This window comes from Papio anubis, chromosome 9, assembly GCF_008728515.1.
Source record: "Papio anubis isolate 15944 chromosome 9, Panubis1.0, whole genome shotgun sequence".
Taxonomy (NCBI): Eukaryota; Metazoa; Chordata; class Mammalia; order Primates; family Cercopithecidae; genus Papio; species Papio anubis.
The window spans coordinates 5,983,504-6,001,081 of NC_044984.1; the positions used below are offsets into that span (position 1 = coordinate 5,983,504).

The 17,578-nt window shown below is 44.5% G+C and overlaps 1 protein-coding gene across 3 annotated transcripts in view; it reads right to left on the reverse strand.

Moving 5' to 3' along the window:
• Positions 1-9,980: 9,980 nt before the first annotated feature.
• The window catches only part of VWF (von Willebrand factor), a 182,764-nt gene continuing 175,166 nt past the window's right edge, over positions 9,981-17,578 (reverse strand). Inside the window, exons 48-52 of one of the 3 annotated variants that reach the window (XM_021921932.2) lie at positions 14,769-14,867; positions 13,518-13,646; positions 12,976-13,015; positions 10,861-10,958; positions 9,981-10,303 (exon numbers count right to left, since the gene is read on the reverse strand). In XM_021921932.2, coding sequence (XP_021777624.2) covers positions 10,115-10,303; positions 10,861-10,958; positions 12,976-13,015; positions 13,518-13,646; positions 14,769-14,867 — 555 coding nt within the window. In that variant the 3' untranslated portion in view covers positions 9,981-10,114. The remainder of the gene's footprint in view (positions 10,304-10,860; positions 10,959-12,975; positions 13,016-13,517; positions 13,647-14,768; positions 14,868-17,578) is intronic. The other 2 variants (XM_021921933.2, XM_021921934.2) reach the window with 2 other exon arrangements.

Below are 17,578 nucleotides of genomic sequence, written 5' to 3' on the forward strand. Positions count from 1 at the left end.
TTAAAAAAACGCAAAAAAAAAAAAAAAAAAAAGTCTTGGAAATTACATAGACGTCCCTCAGAGTCCCTATCCTGGGAAAACGGGGTCAACTTCCCGTACCACCCTGCCCAGGCTCCCTCGGGGTCACTAATCCCAAAGGGTGGGAGTTCGGATGCCACCTCCTTCGCTCCCTCCCTACCACCTGTCAGAAACCAGGACCAGGGTCCAGCCGGGAGACTCACCACGCGGTCTGGGAGTAGCCATGGTGTGGATGCAGACCCCGCTGGCCGCGGCCACGCGCTTCTGGGCAGGCTTATGCCGCCGCGGGGCTAATTCCATCTCGCTCAGCTCCGTCCCGGCGAGTCCGCCCCTCGCCGGCTGCCGCCTCCTCCTCCCCCATCCCTCCCGGCCGCCGGCGCTGCGCAGCCTGAGACCAGCTCTCCCCGCTGCGCCCTGGGTGCCCGGGCGCTGCCAGCCGGGCGTCGAGAAAGGAGCGCGGTCCCGCAGCCGGGTTGAGTCCAGGACACACTCGGGTCCGTGGGGCTGAGAGGCGAGACGGTAATCGCTCCCTGCTCCCCCAAGCCCGGGGCGACGCCCCACAACCTGCTTCAAGTGTAAAAATTCAGCCGGATTATCTCATGAATTGTCTGGCTGATTAGTTTCCAATCCCGCCAGCAAAGCCTCCTTCCCGCCGCCCTAAAGGGTCATCCACTGTCCAGGGGTCAGCCCTGGGGCAGGAGTGGGGGGCGAGCCCCTGGACGGCGGATCCCCCCACACCTGTCTTCACAGTAGGTGAAGACCAGCTGTCCTCACCTTCCCCTAGGTTAACCAGGACAAAAGGGAGAAGAGGGGGGAGTAGGTGCACAAGGGACCGCAGAACAGGAGGAGGGGCTGCTAGAGGGAGAAGGAGGGGTCCGTTTTATAAGAGCTCTCCCATGAGACACTAGGAGGGTTAAAGAGGGTTGAGGGCATAGATTATGGAAGCTCCATCCCCAGAGGGCAACAGGAGTGCCATCTCCCCAGGACAGTTCAGGTACCTGGGCAGGGGGATGGGAGGGAAAAACCTCCAAAGGGCCATTCTGCATGATGGAATCTGCAACTCCACGATGCCCAGAAGTAAAACAAGTTCATTGATACCATGGACCCCCAAAATGAAGCAGCACAAGTCAAGTATGCCATCTGCGATCACTGACCTTCAGACATGAAGATTTTCTCTCCTATACTGATAAGGTAGGCTGGTCATGATAGATCCCACTTGATAGAGAAGGAACCTGGGGCAGCACAGTCGAGGGCAGAGCAGAAGGAAAACCACAAGATGTGATGTCCCAACCCAGGGTTTTATTCCACCCACTGCAAGTACTACTGGCTAATGCTTCTACAGGACTTCCTCTCTGCCCAACACCCTTCTCAGTGCTTTCCCTACGATAGTTATTTTAACCCTAACAATAAGTATATGAGGCAATCACTGCAGTGTGCCCATTTTACAGATGAGAGGACTGCAGTGTTAAATGTCAAGTAACGAAAAAAAAAGGGGGGGGGGCCCAAGATGGACGAATAGGAACAGCTCCAGCCTCCAGCTCCCAGCGTGAGCAACACAGAAGACGGGTGATTTCTGCATTTTCAACTGAGGTACCGGGTTCATCTCACTGGGGCGTGTCGGACAGTCCATGCTGGTCCACAGGTGCAGCCCAACCGGCAAGAGATGAAGCAGGGTGAGGCATCACCTCGCCTGGGAGGCACAAGGGGGAAGGCAATTCCTTTTCCTAGCCAAGGGAAATTGAGACACACAACACCTGGAAAATCGGGTAAACCCCACCCTAATACTGCGCTTTACCAAGGGTCTTAGCAAACGGCACACCAGGAGATTATATCCCACACCTGGCCCAGACGGTCCCATGCCCACGGAGCCTCCCTCATTGCTAGCACAGCAGTCTGAGATCTAACTGCAAGGCAGCAGTGAGGCTGGGGGAGGAGCGACTGCCATTGCTGAGGCTTAAGTAGGTAAACAAAGCCACAGGGAAGCTCAAATTGGCCAGAGCCCACTGCAGCTCAAGGAGGTCTGCCTGCCTTAGTAGACTCCACCTCTGGGGACAGGGCATAGCTAAACAAAAAGCAGCAGAAACCTCTGCAGATGTAAAAGTCCCTGTCTGACAGCTTTGGAAAGAGCAGTGGTTCTCCCAGCATGGAGGTTGAGATCTGAGAACAGACTGCCTGCTCAAGTGGGTCCCTGACCCCTGAGTAGCCTAACTGGGAGACATCCCCCACTAGGTGCAGACTGACACCTCACACCTCACACAGCTGGGTACATCCCTGAGACGAAGCTTCCAGAGCAAGAATCAGAGAGCAATACTCGCTGTTCAGCAATATTCTATCTTCTGTAGCCTCTGCTGCCGATACCCAGGCAAACAGGGTCTGGAGTGGACCTCAAGCAAACTCGAACAGACCTGCAGCTGAGGGTCCTGACTGTTAGAAGGAAAACTAACAAACACAAAGGACACCCACACCAAAACCCCATCAGTATGTCACCATCATCAAAGACCAAAGGCAGATAAAACCACGAAGATAAGGAAAAAGCAGTGCAGAAAAGCTGGAAATTCAAAAATCAGAACGCATCTCCCTTTCCAAAGGAACACAGCTCATCACCAGCAACAGAACAAAGCTGGACGGAGAATGACTTTGATGAGTTGAGAGAAGGCGGCTTCAGTCAAGCAAATGTCTCAGAGCTAAAGGAGGAACTACGTACCCAGCGCAAAGAAACTAAAAACCTTGAAAAAAGATTGGATGAATGGATAACTAGAATAATCAATGCAGAGAAGTCCATAAATGAACTGATGGAGATGAAAACTATGACACAAGAACTACGTGACAAATGCACAAGCTTCAGTAACCGACTCGATCAAATGGAAGAAAGAGTATCAGTGATTGAAGACCAAATGAATGAAATGAAGCGAGAAGTGTAGAGAAACAAGAGTAAAAAGAAATGAACAAAGCCTCCAAGAAATATGGGATGTTTATGTGAAAAGACCAAATCTACGTCTGATTGGTGTACCTGAAATTGACAGGGAAAATGGAACCAAGTTGGAAAATACTCTGCAGGATATCATCCAGGAGAACTTCCCCAACTTAGTAAGGCAGGCCAACATTCAAAATCGGGAAATACAGAGAACGCCACAAAGATACTGCTCGAGAAGAGCAACTGCAAAACACACAATTGTCAGATTCACCAAAGTTCAAATGAAGGAAAAAATGTTAAGGGCAGCCAGAGAGAAAGGTCGGGTTACCCACAAAAGGAAGCCCATCAGACTAACAGCAGATCTCTCGGCAGAAATTCTACAATCCAGAACAGAGTGGGGGCCAATATTCAACATTCCTAAAGAAAATAATTTTCAACCCAGAATTTCATATCCAGCCAAACTAAGTTTCATAAGTGAAGGAGAAATAAAATCCTTTACAGACAAGCAAATGCTTAGAGATTTTGTCACCACCAGGCCTGCCCTACAAGAGATCCTGAAGGAAGCACTGAACATGGAAAGGAACAACCAGTACCAGCCATTGGAAAAACATGCCAAAATGTAAAGTCCATCGATGCTAGGAAGAAACATCAACTAATGAGCAAAATAACCAGCTAATATCATAATGACAGGATCAAGTCCACACATAATATTAACCTTAAATGTAAATGGACTAAATGGTGCCATTAAAAGACACAGACTGGCAAATTGGATAAAGAGTGAAGACACATCAGTTTGCTGTATTCAGGAGACCCATCTCACACGCAGAGACATACATAGGCTCAAAATAAAGGGATGGAGGAAGATCTACCAAGCAAATGGAAAACAAAAAAAAAGCAGGGGTTGCAATCCTAGTCTTTGATAAAACAGACTTTAAACCACCAAAGATCAAAAGAGACAAAGAAGGCCATTACATAATGGTAAAGGGATCAATTCATCAGGAAGAGCTAACTATCCTAAATACAAATGCACCCAATACAGGGAGCACCCAGATTCATAAAGTCCTTAGAGACCTACAAAGAGACTTAGCCTCCCATACAATAATAATGGGAAACTTTAACACCCCACTGTCACAACATTAGACAGATCAACGAGACAGAAAGTTAACAACAAGGATATCCAGGAATTGAACTCACCTCTGCACCAAGCAGACCTAATAGACATCTACAGAACTCTCCGCCCCAAATCAACAGAATATACTTTCTTCTCAGCACATCGCACTTATTCCGAAATTGACCACAGAGTTGGAAGTAAAGCACTCCTCAGCAAATGTAAAAGAACAGAAATTATAACAAACTGTCTTCTCAGACCATAGTGCAAAAAACTAGAACTCAGGACTAAGAAACTCAATCAAAACCACTCAACTACATGGAAACTGAACAACCTGCTCCTGAATGACTACTGGGTCCATAACGAAATGAAGGCAGAAATAAAGATGTTCTTTGAAACCAATGAGAACAAAGATACAACATACCAGAATCTCTGGGACACATTTAAAGCAGTGTGTACAGGGAAATTTATAGCACTAAATGCCCACAAGAGAAAGCACGAAAAGACCTAAAACTGACACCCTAACATCATAATTAAAAGAAATAGAGAAGAGCAAGAGCAAACACATTCAAAAGCTAGCAGAAGGCAAGAAATAACTAAGATCAGAATAGAACTGAAGGAGATAGACACACAAAAAAATCCTCCAAAAAAAAATCAATGAATCCAGGAGCTGGTTTTTTGAAAAGATCAACAAAATTGACAGACCGCTAGCAAGACTAATAAAGAGAGAAGAATCAAATAGACACAATAAAAAATGATAAAGGGGATATCACCACCAACCCCATAGAAATACAAACTACCATCAGAGAATACTATAAACACCTCTACGCAAATAAACTAGAAAACCTAGAAAAAACGGATAATTTCCTGGATGCTTACACTCTCTCATAACACTAAACCAGGAAGAAATTGAATCCCTGAATAGATCATTAGCAGGCTCTGAAATTAAGGCAATAATTAATAGCCTACCAACCAAAAAAAGTCTAGGACCAGATGGATTCACAGCCAAATTCTACCAGAGGTACAAGGAGGAGCTGGTACCATTCCTTCGGAAACTAATCCAATCAACAGAAAAAGAGGGAATCCTCCCTAACTTATCTTATGAGGCCAACATCATCCTCATACCAAAGCCTGGCAGAGATAAAACAAAAAAAGAGAATTTTAGACCAATATCCCTGATGAACATCGATGCAAAAATCCTCAATAAAATACTGGCAAACCAAATCCAGCAGCACATCAAAAAGCTTATCCACCATGATCAAGAGGGCTTCATCCCTGGGATGCAAGGCTGGTTCAATATACGCAAATCAATAAACATAATCCAGCATATAAACAGAACCAAAGACAAAAACCACATGATTATCTCAATAGATGCAGAAAGGGCCTTTGACAAAATTCAACAGCCCTTCATGCTAAAAACTCTCAATAAATTCGGTATTGATGGAACGTATCTCAAAATAATAAGAGTTATTTATGATAAACCCACAGCCAATATCATACTGAATGGGCAAAAACTGGAAGCATTTCCTTTGAAAACTGGCACAAGACAGGGATGCCCTCTCTCACCACTCTTATTCAACATAGTGTTGGAAGTTCTGGCCAGGGCAATCAGGCAAGAGAAAGAAATAAAGGGTATTCAGTTAGGAAAAGAAGAAGTCAAATTGTCCCTGTTTGCAGATGACATGATTATGTATTTAGAAAACCCCATCATCTCAGCCCAAAATCTCCTTAAGCTGATAAGCAACTTCAGCAAAGTCTCAGGATACAAAATCAATGTGCAAAAATCACAAGCATTCTTGTACACCAGTAACAGACAAACAGAGAGCCAAATCATGAATGAACTCCCATTCACAATAGCTTCAAAGAGAATAAAATAACTAGGAATCCAACTTACAAGGGATGTGAAGGACCTCTTCAAGAAGAACTACAAACCACTACTCAGTGAAATAAAAGAGAACACAAACAAATGGAAGAACATACCATGCTCATGGATAGAAAGAATCAATATTGTGAAAATGGCCATACTGCCCAAGGTAATTTATAGATTCAATGCCATCCCCATTAAGCTACCAATGACTTTCTTCACAGAATTGGAAAAAACTGTTCTTATGGAACCAAAAAAGTGCCTGCATTGCCAAGACAATCCTAAGCCAAAAGAACAAAGCTGGAGACATCACGCTACCTGACTTCAAACTATACTACAAGGCTACAGTAACCAAAACAGCACGGTACTGGTACCAAAACAGAGATATAGACCAATGGAACAGAACAGAGCCCTCAGAAATAATACCACACATCTACAGCCATCTGATCTTTGACAAACCTGACAAAAACAAAAAATGGGGAAAGGATTCTCTATTTAATAAATGGAAAATTGGCTGGGAAAATTGGCTAGTCATGTAAGTAGAAAGCTGAAACTGGATCCTTTCCTTACTCCTTATACGAAAATTAATTCAAGATGGATTACAGACTTAAATGTTAGGCCTAAAACCATAAAAACCCTATAAGAAAACCAGGTAATACCATTCAGGACATAGGCATAGGCAAGGACTTCATGTCTAAAACACCAAAAGCAACAGCAACGAAAGCCAAAATTGACAAATGGGATCTAATTATACTAAAGCGCCTCTGCACAGCAAAAGAAACTACCATCAGAGTGAACAGGGAACCTACAGAATGGGAGAAAATTTTTGCAATCTACTCATCTGACAAAGGGCTAATATCCAGAACCTACAAAGAACTCAAACAAATTTACAAGGAAAAAACACCACCATCAAAAAGTTGGCAAAGGATGTGAACAGACACTTCTCAAAAGAAGACATTCATACAGACACATGAAAAAATGCTCATCATCACTCACCATCAGAGAAATGCAAATCAAAACCACAATGAGATACCATCTCACACCAGTTAGAATGGCAATCATTAAAAAGTCAGGAAACAACAGGTGCTGGAGAGGATGTGGAGAAATAGGAACACTTTTACACTGCTGATAGGAATGTAAACTAGTTTAACCATTGTGAAAAACAGCATGGTGATTCCTGAAGGATCTAGGACGAGAAATACCATTTGACCCAGCCATCCCATTACTGGGTATATACCCAAAGGATTGTAAATCATGTTGCTGCTATAAAGACACATGCACACATATTTTTATTGTGGCACTACTCACAATAGCAAAGACTTGGAATCAACCCAATGTCCATCAGTGACAGACTGGATTAAGAAAATGTGGCACATATACACCATGGAATACTATGCAGCCATAAAAATGAGTTCGTGTCCTTTGTAGGGACATGGATGCAGCTGGAAACCATCATTCTCAGCAAACTATCGCAAGAACAGAAAACCACATGTTCTCACTCATAGGTGGGAACTGAACAATGAGATCACTTGGACACAGGAAGGGTAACATGACACACCAGGTCCTATTGTGGGGAAGGGAGAGGGCGGAGGGATAGCATTAGGAGATATACCTAATGTAAATGACGAGTTAATGGGTGCAGCTCACCAACATGGCCCATGTATACATATGTAACAAACCTGCACGTTGTGCACATGTACCCTAGAACTTAAAGTATAAAAAAAAAACCGTCAAGTAACTTGGCTCTAAGAGGATCCCAGGATTCCAAAGCAGGCAGCCTGCCCTGGAGTCTGTGGGGTAACACTCTGCTATTCCGCTCCTTTCTATCCTTAATAACTCCTTTCTCCCCGTCTACTTCCAGCGATGGTTCTCATGTCTTTTCAGTTCCCAAACGATTGAAAAATGGTCACCATTGCTCCTTCATTCATTCCCTTTCTTCTTTCCCTCCAGCAGTTTTAGTCTCTGTATACTCCTTCCTTGAGACTCCCCTTAAAACATCCACTTTGGGGTGCTCTGTCTTGCCTAGTCTGAGGGTGAGTAAAAAAGAGGGTCTCTGAAACGAGGTACAGATAGTGCCTTTGGAATACCTGTAAATCAAGGAAGGCTGCCGAGACACTGCTTCACACACACTAGCTCCAACAGTGTCTCTTGCATCCTTTTTACCCAGCTCCCTTCCATTGTTTTGGGTTTTTTTAAATAATCAAAACATGCAGTTTTCCGATTCAGCTTTTTTCTTGATGGTAAAATGTGGTATCAGTAAACATGAGAAGTTCAAGCCAACGAGACACAGGCAGTTGGAAAATCAACAACCTATGCTGCAGAGGTAGCCTTCCGGCTGAATTTATCTGGAGCCGATGCCTCCAATAACACCTTGTCCCCAGCTAGAGTGTTAGGTGATCAGTCAGAAGAGTGACAGTTAATTCCCTGTCCCTGGATCCGGTTTTCTGCCAAGAGAGACCTTAGAGGCTACCCGAAGTTAGGAGTTGGGTGATGGATAGAGAGACAGCAACCTTTGAACCTTATTGAGTAGTTACATAAAACTTCTGTCCATTCTTCCTCCCTTCTGCCCCACTAAACTTCCCACCAAGCCTACTCAGCATCATCTATGCCATATTCCTGTAATGGGGCTTCTCTTAAGGTTAAGCTCAGGCAATAACAGAAGAGGTAGAAACTTAGGGATGCAGCAGTCACTGGTCCCCATGTCAGTGTGGAAAGAGTGTAAGCAACAGGGATTGTGTGGCTCTGATGGGATGGCCTGGGAGTTCTTATCCATGTGTCAAGACACCTGGGTTCCCAACCTGGTCCTACCACCCAGCAGTTATGACCTTTGGCAAGTCACTTGAGCTCTCTGAGCTGCTTCCATCACTTGTAAAGGAATGGACAGTGGACTAGTTGTCTAAGTCCCTTTTGACTCCATTATCCGGTACTTTCAGTGAGCTGAGTCTCTCCTGTGTCAAAAGTATTTGGAATGAAAATCAATTCTTCATCAAATTCTTGTAATCCAGGACATCCCCTTCTGTCTTATGGGCATTCTCCCCAGCAAGACTCCCCACAATCTTGCCAGCACGTACATGAAAACTCTTGCATAAATTTTAAGGAAAGACCATCTCTAACTGCAAGGGACAGTACCAGTTAGTGCTTTGGGGACTGGATGATGTTTGCTGTTATCTACACCACTTCCCCTTCCACTGAAGGATGTCTGGAGTACGTAGGGCCTTGGCATCAAGCATAAAGCCTGAAAGAAACCCCGCCAGTCCAGTCCTCACAACAAAGGAAATCCCTAACACTCTGCTGTTAACATTAGAGTCTTATTCCCCACCAAAAGCCTTGATTTCCCCATTGTTATTCTCGCCACTTCTTACATGATTATAGAGCAATTTAGTTACCTAAGGACTTGCAGGCCGTATTTTAGGCTGAGGTTGTTTATCCTCACCACCTTATGAGTGACACTGACATTCCTGTTATCCAAATGAGGAAACTGAGTCTGAGAACCACTAAGGGGCTTGTTAAAGGCCACGCAGCTGAGCGAGGGCCATGTGTGGAGCCTAGGTCTGCCTCCACATCTGGGGCTCATGCCATCAGGCTGAGTTGGGGGACCACACTACTGCCAGGTGCCCGTCAGTCCTCAGCACCTCTCCCCCTCAAAGGGGCCACTAAAGGGTACACAGGAGCTCTGTGAGCCATGGACTAAGAGAAATCCTTGCACACCTGGTCAGATACCTTCTCCACACTGCCAGCCACATGACAACAATAGTTATCTATCTCAGCAGGAGCCTAGCTCCAGGACCCACTCCTCTGCTCTGTTCAGAAGCCCCTCCATGCAGAGACCGGAGAACCCAGTGTTCCTGGGAAATCCCTTTTACTTCGTGCTACGTTTCGGAAAAGGCCGATCCCACACTATGCCTTTCCCACGCCTAGAAGCAAAGACCTCACTTTTCCCCAGAGGTTGGCAGTATCTCGCACTGACACTGAGGCTTGCAGATGTGGCCTGTGCTTCCTTCCTCAGAAGCAGTCTCAGAACTCAGCCCCTGCCCACCGTTGCCATCTCAGCCCTAAGACACAGTGCACCAGCAGCCTTCTGCAAGCTAAGAGCTCAGCCTTTATTGTGGGCCCAGAAAGGCACAAGAGCAGAACATGCAGAGGACTGGCAGCACTCCGGCCTGTCAGGCCAAGGCAGGCAGCAGCAGGCACCCATGCAGCTGCAGCAGCCTCACTTGCTGCACTTCCTGGGGGAACATTCGCACTGCATGGCATTGAGAACCTCGTGGTACACAACAGAGCCATTGGTGCAGTGCAGGGGCACCTGCATGGGCTCCGTCCGTGTTGGAGAGCAGCAGGAGCACTGGTCCTGCACATCGTTGATGTCAATGGAGTACATGGCTTTGCTGGCACATTTGCCCTGCAAGAAAGCAGAGGAAGATGGGAGCTTCACAATGGTGGGAAGTCCTGGCCTAGGCAGGGCTCTGGGGCAGCCTGCTTTCTCCCTGACCCCTCCAAGCGAGGCAGATCTGATCTCACCCAGAAGCACCCAGGATAGCTAGGCAATTTGTAAAGGAAGATCATAGGTCTGACATGTCCTCTCCTCTATGGTAATAATATCATACCCACATCCCTCTAGCTGCGATTTTTATGCATGTTAATGCATAAAATGTTTTATGCAGGACATTTTTATATATGTTTGATTGATCTTCAAGAATTGTGGTCTCCATCTTGCACAAGTAACTCTCCATTTTCTGTAAGGGATTTGTTGAGTCTTTCCTCCGTTTTTGTTTTTTTCCTGGAGTCAAAAATTCCCAGTTACTTCAATAAAACATTTACTTTAAAAAAAATGCTTCCAGTTTTTCTTCTCTTCCCTGCGAATTTTCCAGATCCTTCCAGAATGTAACTAAGGACGGGTACCCAAAACACGGACGCTCAGCCCTCCCCACCCAGGCTGTATTGAAGCTGAGCCCTTACCTGGCAGTAGTGGATATCCACCTCTACTTCGGACTTACAGCTTCCCACCTTGACATACTGCAGCCTGGCAGTGATGTCATTGCACTCGGGCTCCTCACCTACAGGACAGGTGAGAGGTGAAACTTGAGGACTGGCTGGGGTTCTAGAGAACACTCTTCAGCCCCAGTGTCCTCACTGGGCTGGAAATAGGTCCCTTTCACAGTAACCAAATAACCAAAGCCAACCACAAGGAGGGAATTCAGTTACCCTGGTTCACCTCAGCTGTTCATGGCCTGAAATATGCAGAGATATAGTTACTGCTAGACTTAACTCACTTAATGGCACAATTTTAATTGCAGAAAGAGCCTAAACTCACTGTGCTATGGTGATGTAAAATGAGTAAGACTTGCCTTTATATCATTGTAGACTCCGAAAACCAAATGGCTAAAGCAACCCTCTTGTGCTTGTAACTACATTCAGAAGCTAATGGGCAATGAGGTCATCAATAAGTATAATTACTATCTATTCATTCCTGCCTTGGGGTAAGAGGAAAGGCAAAGTCATGGTGATATAAGGGCATACCCAGCCTCTCTGGGGACCGAGAAGATCCCTAGGAACGTTTGTGAAGGCCTCTCTTTGGGTACTGCTGACTCCAGGTTGCTGACATGGGTTTCCTTTCACACAGGGGTTGGTGGCATTCAGATCAGAAGCTCTACTTGACCTACTGGGAATTCGAAAATGTAATGCCAGCTCACCATTCCAATCTGAACACTGGGAGTTCTCTCTCCTTAGATGGCTCCAAATCTATATCAACCCTAACTACATGTGAGTCTGCCTCCCAATTTCCAGATAACTTCATTGTACAAGGAAAGCCTGCCTGCCAGGGAAATTCATTAAGAGAATGAATTAAAAAAACACATTTAGGCCAACATACTATATTAGGTTGCTGTGGATTTAAATCTCTGAGCCTGGCTTATATTGTCCTCATTAAAATCTCGAAGCCTCTTGAATGCGTTGACCAACAAAGACCCTTCGCAGTGGTTTTGTAGGTAACAGTCTCTTAACCAAATTCCACGTGCAGTGTGCCTAGAGATAATTCTTCTTCTCTGATGGTTTCCTGACTTCTCGTTCTTAAACCATGCAAATGGGAATCACAGAAAGACATGCTTTCAGAGTGTTTCCTCAATCTGAGATTTGGTTACAGCAATTGCAGGGGCTGTCACAGTAAGCCATCAAGAAAAGAATGATTGACTGAACACTGAAGGTATTCATGTTTTCACTCTTCCTTTCTCTACGTGTAAACAAGCATGCACCTGTGAACCTAGGACAAAAAAAAAAAAACAAAAAAACAAAAAAAAAACCCTAACCTAAAACAAAAAATATTAGTCCAGGCAAGTAATTCTATATTCAGAAAATACGGCATTAGCATTGGGATCCTGAAAGTTATTTGTGCTCATAAACACAAGCATGTATGGGAAGAACACTGTCTGATGTGCAGATTTGTGTCTCATCTCCAAAGCCGCTGCTATGAGTAATGAGAACCAATCAGTATGACATAACTACAAGGTCAAGAGGACTCAGAGTGAAGAAGAGGGGGTGATAAACTTAGACCAGCACCCACGGCACATGCAGGCTGTTGTTAGTCAGCTGGTGGCTTAGCCTTCTCTTTGAGATAGCTAAGATATCTTTATCTTAAAGATAGCTTTAGCACACTCATGAATAGACATGTGTTGAGAGTCTACTCTGTCAAGATCAGAGATCCAAGGTGCCTGTCTTTAAGAAGTTTTGGTTGGAGAGGGAACATATTGTCCCAGGATAGGACTATGAGCAATCAAAGATCCTATGAGGGGAAAGGCACGTAAGAAGCTGGAGACAGGAGGGAGTTTGCAGGAAAAGGGGAAAGAGATTGCTCCATGGGCCTCTAAAAGGGAGTTCAAGAGGGCAGTCTGATGACATCCAAGGAGGGGAGGCTGCTCCCTGCAAGACTGAACCAGTGGTCAAGAAATCTTTCTGAAATGAAGCTTACTGCAAACAACAGTCATTGGGCTTGCTAATGGGTTTCAAGGAGCAAGCTGCAAAGAGCCCCTAGACTGCTCTGATGAGTTTCAAGGGACAAGATATTAGCAATGTACTCACATGTGTCACAGCAGGTGCCCGGAATTTTCATAATTTTACCCTAAGAAAACAGCGAAGTTGCAGGTTAGGCACAAACGGTACAGAGCAGACAGCTTTCAGGTCACTCCGGGCCAATGTTTAGCTCTGAACTCACAGCCCTGTGCTTAAGTGTCCACATGTAAACTATGCTTTCCTATCATAAATGTGAGCAGCTTGACCACCCTCCCTGACCAGGCTGACACAATTGTGATTACTCTGAATTCTCTTCCAAATGAGTCATCAGGATCTTCATTACCAGGGAGACTAAGAATCCGTTTGATCTCACATCTTCCTATTCAAGAATCACACACTCAGCCTCCCTCAAGGAAAATGTTTTTTTAAAACATCCCATATTGCAGAGAATTTTCTCTCTCCATAGGCTTTGATTTCAAAATCTCACTGATTCTTCAACAAGGCCAGAGATCTGCCTCAGACACTGGGATATTATGCCAGAGCTGGGATGCACGCTCTTCAGAAGGATCTTGTTCTTAGAGATGGAGACAGTAAAGAGGATGAGTACTCACTCCCTCAGCCAGACACTTGTGTTCATCAAAGGGCGGGCAGCCTGTGACCCTCTTCTCCCAGAAGTACTCTCCTCTCTCATTGACCTTGCAGAAGTGAGTATCACAGCCATCCTGGAGCGTCTCATCACGCTGGAAGGCAAGAGGAGGAGTGGGTAAAGTCAGAGAGTGTTTGGTTCACAAAGCCACTTCAAACCATGAGCTTGACTCCATGGAGTTGATGAAACAATCTGGAGAACCATGAAGCAAGAACAAGACAATGTATAATAAAGCCCCCACACCCAGAACACGGACCAGAAGTGGAGTCCCAGTTTTACAGCTTGTATCCTATGAACAGGGCTGCTATGTAGACTCTTCCGACCAGTTAAATGCTTGAAGGATTGGGATATAGCAACAGCAAACCGGTTAGTTGATAACTGAACGAAAGTTGAACCAAGGGCACGACCTCCCAGCCCCACCAGCTAGTCCGGACTTCATAGATCAGAGTTTGTTTCACCCTGATGGCCTGTCCAGTCTTAGAGACTCCCAAGGCTAGAGAAAATCTTAAAGATCAACCACCTCCAGGCTGGGCGCAGTGGCCCACACCTGTAATCCCAGCACTTTGGGAGGCCAAGGTGGGCAGATCATGAGGTCAAGAGATCGAGACCATCCTGGCCAACATGGTGAAATCCCACGTCTACTAAAAATACAAAAATTAGGCTGGGCACAGTGGCTCACACCTGTAATCCCAGCACTTTGGGAGGCTGAGGCAGGCAGATCATGAGGTCAGGAGATGGAGACCATCCTGGCTAACACGGTGAAACCCCGTCTATACTAAAAATGCAAAAAAAATTAGCTGGGTGTGGTGGCAGGAGCCTGTAGTCCCAGCTACTCAGGAGGCTGAGACAGGGAAATCACTTGAACCCAGGAGGCGGAGGTTGCAGTGAACCGAGATCGCGACATTGCACTCCAGCCTGGCAACAGAGCCAGACTCCATCTCAAAAAAGAAAAAAAAAAAAAAGATCAATCAACTCCAAATCGTGAGGCCATACACCAAGTACACTCCTATCAAGAAGAGCAACAAAGTAACTAAATAAAAGAGAAAATTCTGTGCCTGCAATAAGACATCTATCTTTTCTTTATATAATCAGAAAGAAGTAGAAAAAGAAGCCAATACTGAACCAAACTTAGTCCCTCTTTCTTGAAGAAAAATTTCCAAAAAGGAAAGCAAGATGGTGATATGTGAGGGAGCCCCTGCGTTCAGCTTGCTCCTACCTTCAGTGTCATGATCTGTCCTCCTCTTAGCCGAATGGTGCAAGTTGTAGGCAAACATCTCCCACAACATTCACCTGTGTTATTTTCTTCCTTGTAACCCTGTATCCAGAGGGGGAAAAAGCAGCCACAGTTAACCTCCCTAAAACATCCCAATTATAAGTAGGCTTATTTTGCTGGCCTCTCATCTCTCCTATCCAGTAGTTTCACGTAGAATTCGGAAAGTCAACATCCAACTAGCTTTTGTCCGTTCTCAGTCCCCTAGGTAGCATTCCTTCCCTCTGCATGTGTACATCTCACTCAGGTTGCAGCAACCAGACCTATTAAACGAGACCTTTTCCCCCTGAGCTTCAGACTTACAAATTCAAATGTTTACTGGACATGTTATTGTCATCTTGAGACTTGCATCCAAAAGGAAATTTGATTTTTGCCTCAAATCTCATCCTTCTCTGGTATTCCCTATTTCGGTAAATGGTGTTAATCACCCAGTCTTTCAAACAAGAAATCTGAGAGTTATCCTTGACTTCCCCTTTTTTCTCATCCCCTGCTTATCACCAAATCTTGCCAAAAACTTATCTCAAACTCATCTATTGCTTGTCATGACCAGTCTCCTCTTTCATCATCGAGTCTAAATAACCATCACCTACCAGGGACTCTGGTAACAGTCTTATTTTGTCTTCCGACCTTCATTCTTGCTCCCCTGCTACAGGTTACCACACAGCTGCCAGAATGACCTTCTTAAAGCCTACGTCTACTACTCTTGTCCCTCCTCAGTTTAGAAACTTTTGATGAAGGTCTGGCTCTAGTTATGGCACAGTGGACTGTATTGGACTAACCCTCCTGCAGACGATGATTGTAAACAATTGACAAAATATGTAAAGCAACGTTCAAAAGCACTGGAAGAAGACCGAAATCAAGAAGAAAGTCTAGATTGTTTGATCCTTGAAAAAAGGAACCATAACGGACAAGATGCATGTTTAAATGGCTCTTCCCATGAGAGCCATCTGTATGGCACTGGACAGCCAGCACTCAAGCAGAAAACGGTAGTTGTATTTGCCTGAGGACTCAGCAGACAGAGTTTGGAACTGCTAGAATAGCTGGAAACTAAAGGAGAAAATGCCAGAAAAGAGGAAGTCAGAAAGAAGAAGCCCCTAAATCTGCACATAAACTCCTCTGAACTGTTTGGTTGATCCCTTAATTATACATCTATAGGTGAGCCTACAAGGAGCCCAGAGACAAAACAACAGCTGGAAAGCTCAAAGACCTGAACAGAAATTTCAGTTGCCACACACCACACAGGAGAGAGTCTGCAGTCTGAATTCTAACAAGTTGGAGGGGCTAGGTAAACACCTGGGTTTCCACTGGAACTTCATAACGGACAAGCCTTCAAAGTAAACACTGTGTCTCAGGACTAAAATATTCGGCCTACGGCTAAGAAAAATGTAGAAATAGACCTTCCCTAATGTAGTTTAAGAATCAAGACTTCTATAGTGCAAAATGAACCCCCAATAATCTAACCACCTTTTAGAACCAAATTTAACCTTTATTATAAAGAAACAGCAGAATTAAGAGTCTCTTCAACATATCTTCCACCAATGTCTAATACATAGTAAAAAAAAATTTCATGCAAAGAAATAGAAAAATTTGATCTATACCAACAGAATTATCACTCAATATAAACAGACACAGAAATGGCCCCAATATTGTAATTAGCAGGCAGGAACTTTAAAATAACTATGATAAATATGCTAAAGAGTCTAGAGGAAATGATAGATATAATGGAAAAATAGAAAGGGAATTTTAGGAACAATCTGGAGACTTTAGAAAAAAATCAAATGGAAATCTTAGAACTAGAAAACACAACACTCTAAATCAAAAATTAACTGGATTGGATTAACTGCAGACAGGACACAAGAAAAGAAAGGATCCTTGAATTTTAAGACAGATCAATAGAAATTACCCAAACTGAAGCAGAGGGAGGAATAAAGATGCAAAATATCTATATATGGAGCCCCAGGGACCAATTCAATAGTATCAATGGTTTAATAACATATAGTCATGAGCCAAAAAACAATGTTTCAGTCAACAACAGACTGCATGTGTGACAATGGTTCCATAAAATTACAATGGAACAGAAAAGTTCCTATCACCTAGTGACTTCAGAGCACAACACATTACTCACATGTTTGTGGTGATGCAGGTGTAAACAAACCTACTGTGGTTCCAGTCATATAAAAGTATAGCACATACAATTATGTACTATAATAAACAACTATGTTACTGGTTCATCAATACTTTAGAGATACTCCTTATATTTACTGAAAACATAAAAAGTTAACTGTAAAACAGCCTCAAGTAGGTCCTGCAGGAGTATTTCTGAAGAAGGCATTGTTATCACAGAAGACGACATCTCCATAAGTGTTATTTCCCCTGAAGACTTTCCAGTGGAACAAGATATGGAGGTAGAAGACTGATATTGATTATTCCAGCCCTGTGTAGGCCTAGACTATTGTGCGTGCTGAGTTTTCATTTTTAACAAAAAAGTTTAAAGATTAAAAAATGCCGGCAGGGCATGGTAGCTCACGTCTGTAATCCCAGTACTTTGGTAGGCTGAGGCAAGCGGATCACGAGGTCAGGAGAGCGAGACCATCCTGGCTAACACAGTGAAACCCCATCTCTACTGAAAATACAAAAAAAATGAGCCGAGTGTCGTGGCAGGCACCTGTAGTCCGAGCTACTCGAGAGGCTGAGGCAGGAGAATGGCATGAACCCGGGAGGCGGAGCTTGCAGTGAGCCAAGATCGTGACACTGCA